Source organism: Arachis stenosperma, chromosome 6, assembly GCF_014773155.1.
Source record: "Arachis stenosperma cultivar V10309 chromosome 6, arast.V10309.gnm1.PFL2, whole genome shotgun sequence".
In the NCBI taxonomy this organism is placed as follows: domain Eukaryota; kingdom Viridiplantae; phylum Streptophyta; class Magnoliopsida; order Fabales; family Fabaceae; genus Arachis; species Arachis stenosperma.
The window spans coordinates 60209287-60224694 of NC_080382.1; the positions used below are offsets into that span (position 1 = coordinate 60209287).

Sequence of the window (15408 nt, forward strand, 5' to 3'; positions counted from 1 at the left end):
ATGAGTGTCACGGATCATCACATTCATCAAGTTGAAGAACAAGTGATATCTTAGAACAAGAACAAGCGGAATTGAATGGAAGAACAATAGTAATTGCATTAATACTCGAGGTACAGCAGAGCTCCACACCTTAATCTATGGTGTGTAGAAACTCCACCGTTGAAAATACATAAGCATAAGGTCTAGGCATGGCCGAATGGCCAGCCTCCCAATGATCTAAGATAGCATAAAACGAAGATAGCTACCAAAGTCTACAGATACAATAGTAAAAGGTCCTACTTATAGATAACTAGTAGCCTAAGGTGTACAAAGATGAGTAAATGACATAAAAATCCACTTCCGGGCCCACTTGGTGTGTGCTTGGGCTGAGCATTGAAGCATTTTCGAGTAGAGACTCTCCTTGGAGTTAAACGCCAGCTTTTATGCCAGTTTAGGCGTTTAACTCCCATTTAGGTGCCAGTTCCGGCGTTTAACGCTGGAATTTCTTGGGGTGACTTTGAACGCCAGTTTGGGCCATCAAATCTTGGGCAAAGTATGGACTATCATATATTTCTGGAAAGCCCAGGATGTCTACTTTTCAAAGCCGTTGAGAGCGCGCCAATTGGGCTTCTGTAGCTCCAGAAAATCCACTTCGAGTGCAGGGAGATCAGAATCCAACAGCATCTGCAGTCCTTTTGAGTCTCTGGATCAGATTTTTGCTCAGATCCCTCAATTTCAGCCAGAAAATACCTGAAATCACAGAAAAACACACAAACTCATAGTAAAGTCCAGAAAAGTGAATTTTAATTAAAAACTAATAAAAATATACTAAAAACTAACTAAAAGATACTAAAAACATACTAAAAACAATGCCAAAAAGCGTACAAATTATCCGCTCATCACCAGGATCTTGTTTCTTTTGAGGTAGAGTTTTCTGAATCCAAGAATCTAGTTCACTAATGAGCAAGGGAGGTTCACTTTCCCAAGTCTCATTACCAAACAACTTGGTATTCAGCTTCATGATAGCTCCTAAATATTGAGCAACTTGCTCTCCAGTTACGTCTTCATCCTCTTCAGAGGAAGAATAGTCTTCAGAGCTCATGAATGGCAGATGGAGATTTAATGGAATCTCTATGGTCTCTATATGAGCCTCAGATTCCTTTGGATCCTTAATAGGAAACTCCTTCTTGCTTGAGGGACGTCCCAGGAGGTCTTCCTCACTAGGATTTTCGTCCTCCTCCTCCCTTGTGCATTTGGCCATATTGATTACATCAATGGCCTTGCACTCTCCTTTTGGATTTTCTTCTGTATTGCTTGGGAGAATACTGGGAGGAGTTTCAATGACTTTCTTACTCAGCTGGCCCACTTGTGCCTCCAAATTTCTAATGGAGGATCTTGTTTCATTCATGAAACTGAAAGTGGCCTTTGACAGATCAGAGACTATATTGGCTAAATTAGAAGTGTTTTGTTCAAAATTCTCTGTCTGTTGCTGAGAAGATGATGGATATGGCTTGCTATTGCCCAGCCTATTGCGTCCACCATTGTTAAAGCCTTGTTGAGGCTTTTGTTGATCCTTCCAAGAGAAATTTGGATGATTTCTCCATGATGAGTTATAGGTGTTTCCATAAGGTTCACCCATGTAATTAACCTCTGCCATGGCAGGGTTCTCAGGATCATAAGCTTCTTCAGAAGCTGCCTCTCTAGTACTGTTGGATGCATGTTGCCATCCATTCATATTTTGAGAGATCATGTTGACCTGTTAAGTCAACACTTTGTTCTGAGCCAGTATGGCATTCAGAGCATCAATTTCAAGAACTCCTTTCCTCTGAGGTGTCCCATTATTAACGGAATTCCTCTCAGAAGTGTACATGAACTGGTTATTTGCAACCATGTCAATGAGTTCTTGAGCCTCTTCAGGTGAATAGATCCACCTGCAGAATGGTCCAATGACATTTTCGAAAATTCAGAGAGACCATAATAGAATATATCTAATATGGTCCATTCTGAAAACATGTCAAATGGACATCTTTTGGTCAGCTGCTTGTATCTTTCCCAAGCTTCATAGAGGGATTCACCATCTTTTTGTTTGAAGGTTTGAACATCCACTCTCAGCATGCTCAGCTTTTGAGGATTCAAATTACAATCCAGGATGAGATTATGATAGTAAAAAGTTCTATTTATAATAAACTAGCTCCTAGGGTTTACATGAGTAACTAATTGATGCAAAAATCCACTTCCGGGGCCCACTTGGTGTATGTTTGGGCTGAGCTTGATCTATCCACGAGCTGAGGCTTTTATTGGAGTTGAACTTCAAGTTATGACGTGTTTTGGGCGTTCAACTCCGGATCATGACGTTTTTCTGGCGTTTAACTCCAGACAGCAGCATGTACTTGGCGTTCAACGCCAAGTTACGTCGTCAATTTCCGAATGAAGTATGGACTATTATATATTGCTGGAAAGCTCTAGATGTCTACTTTCCAACGCCGTTGAGAGCGCGCCATTTGGAGTTCTGTAGCTCCAGAAAATCTATTTTGAGTGCAGGGAGGTCAGATTCCAACAGCATCAGCAGTCCTTTTGTCAGCCTTTTTTCAGAGTTTTGCTCAAGTCCCTCAATTTCAGCCAGAAATTACCTGAAATCACAAAAAAACACACAAACTCATAGTAAAGTCCATAAATGTGAATTTAACATAAAAACTAATGAAAACATCCCTAAAAGTAGCTTGAACTTACTAAAAACTACCTAAAAACAATGCCAAAAAGCGTATAAATTATCCGCTCATCAATAGGCGTTGTTCAAGGCAACGCTAAGCTAGAAGAATTTGCCCAGCCAAGAAGCTCGAGCACGTTGCCAACGTGCTACTTCATTGGAGTGTTTGGAGGCAACGCCAGGAAGGAAAGCTTGGCAGGCACCACACCTTGGATCTCCACCCATCGAGCATGTTGCCAACGCCACTCTTCATTGGCATGTTTCAAGGCAACGCAGCAAGCCTTAGATCTCCAACCACGTTGCCAGCGCCAGGAAACATAGGCGTGTTCAAGGACAACACCAAGTAACAAGCATGGAGCCTTGAGGAAGGCTCGAGCACGTTGCCAACGCCAGCTTCCAAAGGTGTGTTTGGGGGCAACGTAGCAAGCAAAGCCAAGCTAGAATGCAGCCCTTGGAGAAGCTCACTTGGCAGCCTGACCTTACCCTCTTTGAGGAAGCATAACTTGAGCTAGAAAATTCCAATTGAGATGATTCTAAGTGCATTAGAAAGAAAAACACTCTGAGCTTTCCAATGATGTATGATAGTCCATATTGAAGCAGAGGATTGAGACTCAAATTCTGGGCAACATTAAGCATGAAAGTAGAGTCAAGAAGAAGAAAAACAAGTTGTTAGCAACAACTTGGGCTAGCAACGCCCAAGTCTCAAAGCTCACTCCCAGGAAAACACAATGCACGTTGCCAACGTGCATTAAGGCTAGCGTTATTAGCAAAAACGCCAAGCCATTGGGCCAGAAGCATCATGAATGAACTCCTCCTTCTATGACTAGCAACACTTCTTCCATTGAGCCAAGAATTCAACAAAGAGGAAGCCCACATTGCTAGCCCAATTAAAGATCTTTGAAGGAGTTTTAGGACTAATATAAATAGAGAAGGAGTTTGTACTTTGAGGGGACTTTTTGACACTTAGATTCTAGACTTTTAGCACTTACTAGCACTTTTACTTGGAGAACTCTCTAGCACTTCCGGGAGGATACCCGGAGAGCTATTTTGGTTCTTCTTGGAACTTTTCTTCTTTATTTTTGAGTTTTTAAGCATTTTCTTCTTCTTCTTCATCTTTCTTCACACTTAGTTTAATTTTTATTTATGGCAATTGTTGTTGAAATTGGAGCTATGATTCACTAAACCCCACTTTCATTAGGGGGAAGAGCTCTGCTTGTTTGAATGCATTGATAAATCATCTTCTCCTTCTCAATTCAAGTGGTTAATCCAAGAGGATATTCTTGTTCTTCAAAGATTCAACCACCATCGAGAGAGGGGTTAATCTATATGAATTATGTGGTGAATTTGAGAAATGAACCACATAGTTCAGTTTAGAGGTCATCCTTTCATAATCTCCTTAATCAATACACTTTGGTTGGTATGTGAGATGTAACCTCCCTAAGTTGAGATTCTGGAAATTGTGTGGCTTGGATTTGAAATTGAGCTTCATCTCTTCTCATGAACAATTAGATCACGAGAGTGGCAATTGGCTATGTTGAGAGAAATTGGATCACCAAGAGATTGGGATTCAATTACCCACTTGCCATGGATCTATACCCATAATTGAGAAGGAATTGATCAACATCAATTCATGAGAATTTGCATCTCTGATCCCTAATGATCCTTTCCATCATCAATTCTTATTTCTTTTGCTCTTAGTTGTTTGAACACCCATTACCCCATTTCCCTTCTACATTCTTGCAATTTATTATTCTTGTCATCTACATTCTGTCTCTTTATTTCTTGCTCTTTGCTCTTATGCTCTTTAAATTTCTGCAACCTTTAATTCCTTGCAATTTATCTTTGATGTCATTTAAGTTTCTTGCATTTTAAGTTTCAGTTATTTACTTTTATTTTATTTCTATATTCCAGTTCTTTAAATTCCTTGCCATTTAAATTCCTGCAATTATGTTCAAAAGTCACAATGCTCATAAAATCAAAACCATGTTCGCTTGACTAAATTCATCATTAAACTAAAGTTGCTTAATCTATCAATCTTCGTGGGATCGACCTCACTCTTAGTGAGTTTTATTACTTGATACGACCCGGTATACTTGCCGGTTATACGTAAAATCAAATTTTTACGTATCAATTACATGAAGAGAAGATAGTATTCAATATTTTCAAGGCAATGAGCTACCCAAAGGAGTCCATTGGTGAATCCATGATGGTGGACACAATGGAAAAGCTAGTCCAAGGAGTCCTAGAAGAAGAATAATTAGAAAAAATTATAGAGCAAGATCAACAAGCATCATGTGGTGAACTACCACAAGAAATCATAGAAGACTTAATCATGTTGGACAAGACAAGCAAAAAGGAAGTGGAGGCACCAAAGTTGGAGTTGAAGACTCTGTCTCCAAGCTTGAAGTATGCTTACATGGGTGACAATGACACATACCCAGTAATCATCAATTCAAGCTTGAGTGAAGAACAAGAAGAGGAGCTTATTAAGTTGCTGAGGCAACACAAAGATGCCATAGGGTGGACACTTTTAGATCTAAAGGGGATTAGTCCTTCAATGTGCATGCATAAAATCCTTCTTGAGAAAGGCGCTAAACCTTCAAGATAGCCGCAAAGAAGATTAAATCCAACAATGAATGAAGTGGTGCAAAAAGAGGTGCTGAAATTGTGGCAAGCAGGGGTGATCTACCCAATCTCAGATAGCCCTAGGGTGAGCCCAGTACAAGTAGTTCCTAAGAAGGGAGAATTCACTGTTGTGCCAAATGAAAGAAATGAATTAATACCAACAAGAACAGTGACTAGGTGGCACATGTGCATAGATTATAGGAAGCTCAATAAAGCCACAAGAAAGGACCATTTTCCTCTACCCTTCATGGATCAAATGCTAGAGAGGCTTGCCAGACATGAATACTACTATTTCTTGGATGGATACTCAGGCTACAATCAGATTGTAGTGGACCCTAAAGACCAAAAGAAGACTTCCTTTACTTGTCCTTATGGTGTCTTTTCGTATAGAAGAATGCCCTTTGGATTGTGCAATGCACCGGCAACATTCCAAAGATGCATGCTATCTATATTCTCTGACATGATTGAGAGGTTTATTGAAGTGTTTATGGATGACTTTTCTGTATTTGGTGATTCATTTTCTAAGTGCTTGCACCACCTTGCTTTGGTGCTAATGAGATGTCAAGAAACCAACCTAGTTTTAAACTGGGAAAAGTGCCATTTTATGGTCACTAAAGGGGTGGTTCTTGGCCACAAAATCTCTAAAAGAGGCATAGAGGTGGACAAAGCTAAAGTGAAAGTAATTGAGAAGTTACCTCCACCTTGCAATGTCAAAGCAATTAGAAGTTTCTTAGGGCATGCTGGGTTTTATAGAAGGTTTATTAGAGATTTTTCAAAGATTGCCAAACCTTTAAGTAACTTTCTTATCTCTAATGTACCTTTTATTTTTGATAGAGAATGTATCCAAGCCTTTGATGAGCTTAAAAATAGACTTTTCTGTGCACCTATTATAGCACCACCTAGTTGGGATTTGCCTTTTGAATTGATGTGTGATGCATCAGATTTTGTTGATGGTGCTATTTTAGGATAGAGGAAAGATAAGCTAATACATGTTATCTATTATGCTAGCAAAGTTCTTAATAAAAATCAAAGGAACTACACCACTACAGAGAAGGAACTCTTTGCTATAGTCTTTGAATGTGATAAGTATAGATCATATCTCATTAGTTTTAAAGTCATTGTGTTTACTGACCATGCAACTCTTAAGTACCTGTTAATTAAGCAAGAGTCCAAGCCAAGACTGATAATATGGATCTTGCTACTTCAAGAGTTTAACATTGAGATTAAGGATAGAAGCAGAGCAGAGAACAAAGTGGCTAACCACCTATCTAAAATCCCAATTGAGGAAGATGAAGCACACAACCTTGCAGTGAATGAGAGCTTTCCGGATGAACAGTTGATGATGATCCAAGAAGCTCCCTGGTTTGTGGATATAGCCAATTCCAAGGCTATTGGAAAGCTACCTCCCAATATCAACAAGCATATGAGAAGAAAGCTCATCAATGATGCCAAGCACTATATTTGGGATGAGCCCTATCTGTTTAAAAGGTGTGTTGATGGGATTTTGAGAAGCTGCATTTCACATGTGGAAGGACAAGAGGTCCTTTGGCATTGCCATGGATCCACATATGGAGGACACTTTAGTGGAGAAAGGACTGCAGCCAAGGTGCTGCAGTGTGGGTTCTTTTGGCCAACAATATTCAAAGATGCAAAAGAATTTGTAACAAGGTGCAATGAATGTCAAAGAGCTGGCAGTCTACCCAAGAAAAATGAGATACCACAAAGATTCATCATGGAGTTGGAGTTGTTCGGTGTTTGGGGGATTGATTTCATGGGACCATTCCTAACCTCATACTCAAACAACTACATATTGGTAGCTGTGGATTATATGTCAAAATGGGTAGAAGCTATAGCTACTCCAACAAATGATAACAAAGTGGCGATTAATTTCTTGAGGAAGAATATATTCAGCCGGTTTGGGGTTCCAAGAGCCCTTATAAGTGATAGAGGAACTCATTTTTGGAACAAGCAACTTGAGGCACTCCTCCTAAAATAGTGTCAAGCACAAGGTAGCCTCCCCATACCACCTATAAACCAATGGTCAAGTTGAAATTTCAAATAGGGAACTCAAGAAAATCCTTGAAAAGACTGTTTGAAACTCAAGAAAAGATTGGTCCAAAAAGCTAGATGATGCATTATGGGCTTATAGAACAACCTTCAAGACACCTATTGGCATGTCTCCATACCAATTGGGCTCTAAAGATGTTGAACTTTGATCATCAAGCTGCTGGGGAAAGAAGATTGCTACAACTCAATGAGCTAGAAGAATTCAGATCTCAAGCTTATGAAAATGACAAAATTTACAAGGAAAAAGCAAAGAGGTGGCATGACCAAAAGCTAGCAAGAAGAGAGTTTGTAGAAGGTCAAAAAGTGTTGCTGTACAACTCAAGGCTCAAGTTCTTCCCAGGAAAGCTAAAGTCAAGATGGTCTGGACCCTTCACAACTCTTAAGGTGTCTTCCTATGGTCATATAGAGCTTATGGAGGACAAGACACAGAGGACTTTTACTATCAATGGCCACAGACTTAAGCATTATTTGGGAAACTCATTGGATGGGCAAAGAGTGAGCTTTAACCTCAGCTAAGGATGAAGGAACGTCAAACTAGTGACGTTAAAGAAGCGCTAGTTGGGAGGCACCCCAACACTCATATCCTTTCAATTTCCTTCTTTCTTGAAGTAGTCTATGTTGTTAACTTAGGTAGTTTAATTTTCAGTCCTATGTGTTAGTTAATTAGTTGATAGTTCTTTGATTTATTTCTAGTTTGCTGGAAGTGCAATGTTGCATGTTACACTAATTGAGGTTGATTAATTGGGCTGAAAAACTAGCTAAAAAGCTAAGTTTGGTGTGGCCACTAACCCACTTAATTTAGGCTTACAACAAAACTTAACTAATTACTCTTGGGAGTAAGCCCAAAAATTAAGTTTGGTGTGGCCACCATCATAAGAAATTCATAAGCTACAACCTAATTGATTCATATTTGAAAGCAATTAGTAGATTGGTGGGTGCATAAATGGCCACTTTATTGTGTACGTAGGGATTGGAAGTGGAAGAGTGTGAAAGAATTAAATTTATTCCACCCATTATGTACACATTAAAGTCCAATCATGAAACCAATTTACCATATGCAATGAATTTAAGTTTGGTGTCCCAAAAGACACCCATTGATTGCCTTTTAAGTAGAGGAATATGAAGCAATTTTTTGTGATTACTGATGAGGGTTTCGAATTGTGTTTTCAGGAAAAAGTTACTTACACTTTAATAGCTCATTAAGTCAAAAAGTCAAAGTGTACTTACACTTTGGAACTCAAACACCTAAAGAAATCTAAAGGGATAGGGGTTGGTGCCTCTTCCCACGCTGGGCGCCATTCCCAAGTGGGAAAACATTTAATTCTTTTCACTTTCCACCTTTCAGATCCCTCTTTTCACTACTATAAAAACCACTCACCTTTCCAACCTTTCCCACACTACAAACCTCATCCCTCACAACCCAAACACCCCTCTGTACTTCTTGTTTTCTTCCTTTCTTTCCCTCTTCATTCTTAATCTCTTGATTGGGACAATCAAGTCCTATGTTTGGTGTTGATGCAACTCTTTGATTTGCTCTCTTTCTTTGCTTCTTTCTTTAACCCTTCATCAACCTTTTAAATTCTCTCTTCTCACCTCAATGGCACCACCAAGAGCCTCCTCATCAAAGAAAAGAAAGACCAAGGAAACTGGCTCCAGATCATCAAGCTTCAATGAGCACAAGTTCCTCTCACCATTCAACCAAAACTAATTCTATGGGTGGGTGAGTGAGAGGTAAATCATTCCCGAAGTTAGTCTCCAATTAGGGAGGAATGAACACATAGAGATCAACATAGAGATCAACAACAGAGGATGGGCACTCTTGTGCAACCCACCAAAGAAGGTGGTGGAGAGCTTAGTTAGGCAATTCTATGCCAATGCTATGTCATAGCCTGGGTAGCCCTATGATTATCTAAGCTATGTAAGGGGGAAGACTATTGACTATAGCCCCTCCAACATAGATAGAATTCTGATGGTGAAGCGCACAAATTCCACCCAGAGCTATGAAGATAGGGTGAAGGAACAAGATCCTGGATTTGAAGAAATTTTGAATGAAATCTGTGTTCTTAATGTGCAATGGATCAATGACAATGATGGAAGGCCAAACCAATTGAGGAAAAGATACTTGAGCCCCCATCCTAGAGTGTGGTTGGATTTTGTGAGGAGGTCCTTCATCCCCACCTCCAACAATTCAGAGGTTACTTTGGAGAGACCTGTGCTCATATACAGCATCATGAGAGGAAAGAATGTTAATGTGGGGGACATGATTGCCAACAACATTGATACGGTGCTGAAAGGCACCAAAGACAGCACCAGACATATATTTCCTAGCATCATTCAAAGGCTTTGTGATGAGGCTGGGGTGGAGAAAATAATTGATGAAGTTTTGGTGGATCCAAAAAAGCCAATAACTGCTAAGAAGATGGCTAAAATGGTGGCCATTAACCCACTACAACAAAGAGCCAGGGAACACAGGGCTCATGTGCAAGAGCCACAAGGGCCAGCACAACATGAGGAGGCTTTTATTCAACCACCATATCTGCCACTTCCACCACCAGTGCAATAATTTTCTGAATGTTTCAACTGGGAGCAAATACAAGGAGATATTCATCAAATGCAAGGAGACATAAACCACTTGACAGAAGATGTAAGCCAACTGAGGGAGCAACAAAAGCAATGGGACCAAAAGCAAGAAAGCATTCAGCAACTCCAAGGAAGCATGAAGTATATGAAGGAGAAATAAGACCAGTTCCACTGGGGAGAAATGCTTACCCTCAACACAATTATGGAGCAACAACGAGAGCAACAGGGGAATCTTGCTGAATTTAGAGCCCGTATCCTATATCAAATACTTAATTTACTTTTGTGGTTACCTAGAGTTGCTTGTGCCTTAAGTTTTGCTTATTCTTTACTTGCAACCTAGGCCACCTAATTGAGGAACATATTCTATTTCTTTTGCTTGTGTGGTTTCTATTTTTACCCGGCCAATGTGTGTGTTCTAAATTGTGTACACTTAAAATACACACATTGCCTTTTATCATACTACTCACATCTTGCTTTTTCCTCAATTGTTTACTCGTGTGTACAGTAACCCAGAACCCCCGGAGCCTACCAGCTGAAGGGGGAGCCTCATAGCTCTTCACCCCTGGATCATGTGCATGCACGGAGGACCGTGTATTAATTAATTGTGGGACAGGATCGGCAACTTTGAGGGGGTAAAATTCTTTTCTTAGACACTTTGCAATACCTTTTAGTTCCTTTTTCTTCAATTTTTTGTAATTTTTGTTTTTATTTGCACTTTTTTTGGGTTGTTTGTATATATTTCTTTAATGCTTATAGTATTATGGTGGTAAATACTTGCATGTTGCATGATAGAGTGAATAAATTTGGAAAAACAACAAGAAATTTTCATGAAACCTTTCTTAGGGTATGCCATTGATTGAATTGAAAAAAAAAATATTTTTCAACTTGCTTGAAGTATTCTTTTCATAAAACATAGAAAAAGAGCTAGAATAGCATACCTTGTGAGATTTGAGCTCTAATTGATGGTTGCACGTTTCCAACCATAAAGTTTGTTCTTGTGTGATAAACTCCTTTTGTGATTGTAATCTTTGATTTGCTTAATTCTATATGAATGCATTTATATGATTGAGACCATCGTTTCATATAGCTCACTTACCCAAACAGCCTACCTTTTATCTTCTATTGTTAGCCAAATTTGAGCCTATGCTAAATCCATTTATTCTTAATTTTAGCATATTACAAGCCTTAAAGCGGAAAATAATAAATGTCCCTTGTTTGGATCTTTGATTAGCTTTGGCTAGTGAGTGTGTTTATCATTCAAATGTGGGAATGTTTGGGAACATTGGGTGAGATAAAAGTGTATTTTAGTACTTTTGTCAAAAATTTTGGGAATTGGGTACATACTCATGCATTAGATGTTTAAAACTATATGCATTGGCACTTTTGTCTATAATTCATCAAAAGAAAAAGAAAAGAAAAAAAAAGAAAAAAAAGAGATAGCAATAAAAGGGGACAAAAATGCCCCAAAGTAAAGTAATAATATCAATGCATATGGAATGTGATTGTAAGAGAATGCATGAGTGTGTGATAAAGTGAAGAATGGGTAGTTAGGTTTGCATTAGAATTGAATCGGTTGTTCTAGGTTAGGTGGGAAGCTTAGTGATGAGCGGATAATTTATACGCTTTTTGGCATTGTTTTTAGGTAGTTTTTTAGTAAGTTCAAGCTACTTTTAGGGATGTTTTCATTAGTTTTTATGTTAAATTCACATTTCTGGACTTTACTATGAGTTTGTGTGTTTTTCTGTAATTTCAAGTAATTTCTGGCTGAAATTGAGGGACTTGAGCAAAACTCTGAAAAAAGGCTGACAAAAGGACTGCTGATGCTGTTGGAATCTGACCTCCCTGCACTCGAAATGAATTTTCTGGAGCTACAGAACTCCAAATGGCACGCTCTTAACGACGTTGGAAAGTAGACATCCAGAGCTTTCCAGCAATATATAATAGTCTATACTTTATTCGAAAATTGACGACGTAACATGGCGTTGAACGCCAAGTACATGCTGCTGTCTGGAGTTAAACGCCAGAAACACGTCATGATCCGGAGTTGAATGCCCAAAACACGTTATAACTTGGATTTCAACACCAAGAGAAGCCTCAGCTCGTGGATAGATCAAGCTCAGCCCAAGCATACACCAAGTGGGCCCCGGAAGTGGATTTATGCATCAATTACTTACTCATGTAAACCCTAGTAGCTAGTCTAGTATAAATAGGATAATTTACTATTGTATTAGACATCTTTTGACAGTTTAATCTTGTGACTATTCAGTCTTTGATCATTCGGTCTTTTGATCATTCAGGGGGCTGGCCATTCGGCCATGCCTGAACCTTTCACTTATGTATTTTCAACGGTGGAGTTTCTGCACACCATAGATTAAGGGTGTGGAGCTCTGCTGTACCTCAAGTTTCAATACAATTACTATTACTTTCTATTCAATTCTCTTTTATTCTTATTCCAAGATATACGTTGCACAACACTTTGATGAATGTGATGATCCTTGACACTCATCATCATTCTCACCTATGAACGCGCGTGACTGACAACCACTTCCGTTCTACCTTAGGCCGGGCGCATATCTCTTAGATTCCCCAATAGAATCTTCGTGGTATAAGCTAGATAGATGGCGGCATTCATGGGGATCCAGAAGGTCTAACCTTGTCTGTGGTATTCCGAGTAGGATTTCGGTATTGAATGACTGTGACGAGCTTCAAACTCCTGAAGGCTGGGTGTGATGACAAACGCAAAAGAATCAATGGATTCTACTCCAACCTGATTGAGAACCGACAGATGATTAGCCGTGCTGTGACAGAGCATTTGGACCATTTTCACTGAGAGGATGGGATGTAGCTATCAACAAGGGTGATGCCTCCAGACGATTAGCCGTGCAGTGACAGCGCATAGGACCATTTTCCCGAGAGGATTAAAAGTAGCCATTGATGATGGTGATGCCCTACATACAGCTTGCCATGGAAAGGAGTAAGAAGGATTGGATGAAAGCAATAAGAAAGTAGAGATTCGAAAGGATTCTAGCATCTCCACACGCCTATCTGAAATTTCCACTATTGATTTACATAAGTATTTCTATCCCTTTTTATTTTCCATTTATTATTACTTATTCGAAACCCATAACCATTTAATCTGCCTAACTGAGATTTACAAGGTGACCATAGCTTGCTTCATACCAACAATCTCTGTGGGATCAACCCTTACTCACGTAAGGTATTACTTGGATGACCCAGTACACTTGCTGGTTAAGTTGAACGGAGTTGTGTCCACACATAGCCAAGAGCCATAATAATGATTCCATACAATAACAAAGAGTACTACATTGATGTGATCACAATTTCGTCCACCACTTAGGTTAATCAAAGATTCAAATTTCAAGCTCACTTGACTAAATACAATCTTACCTTGACCCTAGCCCCATTACAACCCATGGATAAGTCCTCTTGATATTTGTATGCATACACTGAATAATTGTTGATTGTTAGATGACTTGCAAATCTTTGGAAAACATGATTAAAGGAGAATTAAGTGATTAAACCTTAAACACTGAGTGAATAGAGTGAATACACATCCAGTGAGGGGTTCGATTGCTCAATCTATGTTCTTCTCTCTTGTATTGTATCTTCTTACAAGTTGTTTGTTTGCTAGTTTTTGAAAATCTCAATTCAATTCTTTGGACCTTGATTATAGTGCATTGATTCTTTGCCTTGGCCCTAAGGCTTTCTTGTGATTGATTGGAATCTCTTGTTTATTTTTGCCAAACTCGATAGGAACCATAGTGTAAACATAGATAGATAACATTTAGCATAGTTACATGCACATAGGTAGTACATTGAATAAATTGTTTTCCCTTTTACATTTCTACTTTGATTGTGATTAGCATGAGAACATGGTAATGCTTAAGTGTGGGAGAATTGATGAATCCATATTTTATGATAATTTTTTGTTTGATTTGAGTAGATTTCATCACTTAAACTTGAACTTATTCCCTTAAATAGCAAGCTTTTGAGTTTTCCTCCTAAATTGTGCTTAGTTATAAAAACATGCTCTTCTGTGCCTAATTTAGCCTATTTTATTCTATTTACCTTCCATTCGATACCTTGATGTTGTTTATGAGTGATTTCAGATGTATAAGGTAGGGATGGCTTGGTGGAAATGGAAGAGGAGCATGCAAAGAGGAGAATTCATAAAGAAACAAGGATTTGGAGTGCTTAGATCGACGCGCACGCATAACAGACGTGTACGTGGGACATGATGCGTACGCGTGAGAAGAAATGGCCAGACGATGTGTACGCATGGCCCATGCGTACGGGTCACAGCAGGCACGTGAATTGAAGGGTGGAGCAATTAGGTTAGTTTAGCATCATGTAGTTCATTTTCTAGAGAGAGAAACTCCCTCTTCTCTCTAGAACCTAGGGTTTTTAGTTTAATTTCCTTGTAATTTCTACTTTTAATTCTTGCTTTCATCTAGTTTCTTCTACCTTTCCATGTACTATTGTCTTAATTTCCTTTGTTTATCTTGTTCATTTCTCATTTTAGTTGCTTTTTATGTTCATGAGCACTCTTGTTATTTTGATTCCCATTTAATGCAATTTATGTTCCATACCCTTTTATTGTTTAATTGAGTTGTTGCTCTTACTTTCCTTGTTTGGTAGTTGTAGAATTTATTATATTTCTTATTATTTTACGATGCTTTCCTTTTATACCTTCCAAGTGTTTGATAAAATGCTTGGTTGGATTTTTGCCTAATTTTTCACACTCTTGGTTGGGAAATTGGGTGTTTGGGTGAACTTGAGTGGTGGATGTCCATTCCACATTGTGTGAGGACTGTTAAATAATTTCGTTTCCACTAACTCTAAGCCTCCCATTAATAGAGTTGGCTAGGACTTGTGGATTGGGGTTAATTAAGCCCTTTTGACTAATTCTCGATGTTAGAATTAACTAATTGGGATTAATTTACTCACAATTACCATGTTTGTGGTCCACAACTAGGATATGAATCCTAAATTCTCCAATTCTTGCCAAGAGATCTTTTTGTTATTTAATTTCCATTTTTATTGTCTTTACTTGCTTCTAATTTTATTACTTGCATGCATCTTTATTTTCTTGCCTTTTACATTCCTTGTCTCATGTCATCAACCCCTTGCTTTCCGCATAGCCAACAATTGAGCATTTCTATTGCAACTCCTAAGGAGGAACGACCTGAGGTTTAATTACTCTAGGGTTAATTTGTATTAAAAATATTAAAATTTAATTGAGATGATCCATTACCGGTTTGGACTATACTTACAACGGAAGTTATTTTGTTTAAATCCTAATTGGCATAATTCTCTCCCTCATCAGTGGCATTTGCTCTAATGCCTCAACAAGTGGGAGGTTGATCTCTAGCTTCTTGAAAATTTCCAAGAATTTGGGAAATTGCTGATCCTTGATCCCTTTATGCAAC

General features: G+C 38.8%; 1 protein-coding gene across 1 annotated transcript; it reads left to right on the forward strand.

Annotated features, from left to right (window-relative positions):
- Positions 1-7441: 7441 nt before the first annotated feature.
- On the forward strand, positions 7442-7894 carry LOC130934092 (uncharacterized). The gene has a single exon (XM_057863681.1). It carries the CDS (start codon positions 7442-7444, stop codon positions 7892-7894), a length of 453 nt encoding a protein of 150 aa, XP_057719664.1.
- The last annotated feature ends 7514 nt before the right edge of the window (positions 7895-15408 follow it).

Bases quoted from the DNA above. Each gene is read 5' to 3' on its own strand.
- LOC130934092 (XM_057863681.1), top strand. From the start codon at position 7,442: ATGCATTATGGGCTTATAGAACAACCTTCAAGACACCTATTGGCATGT.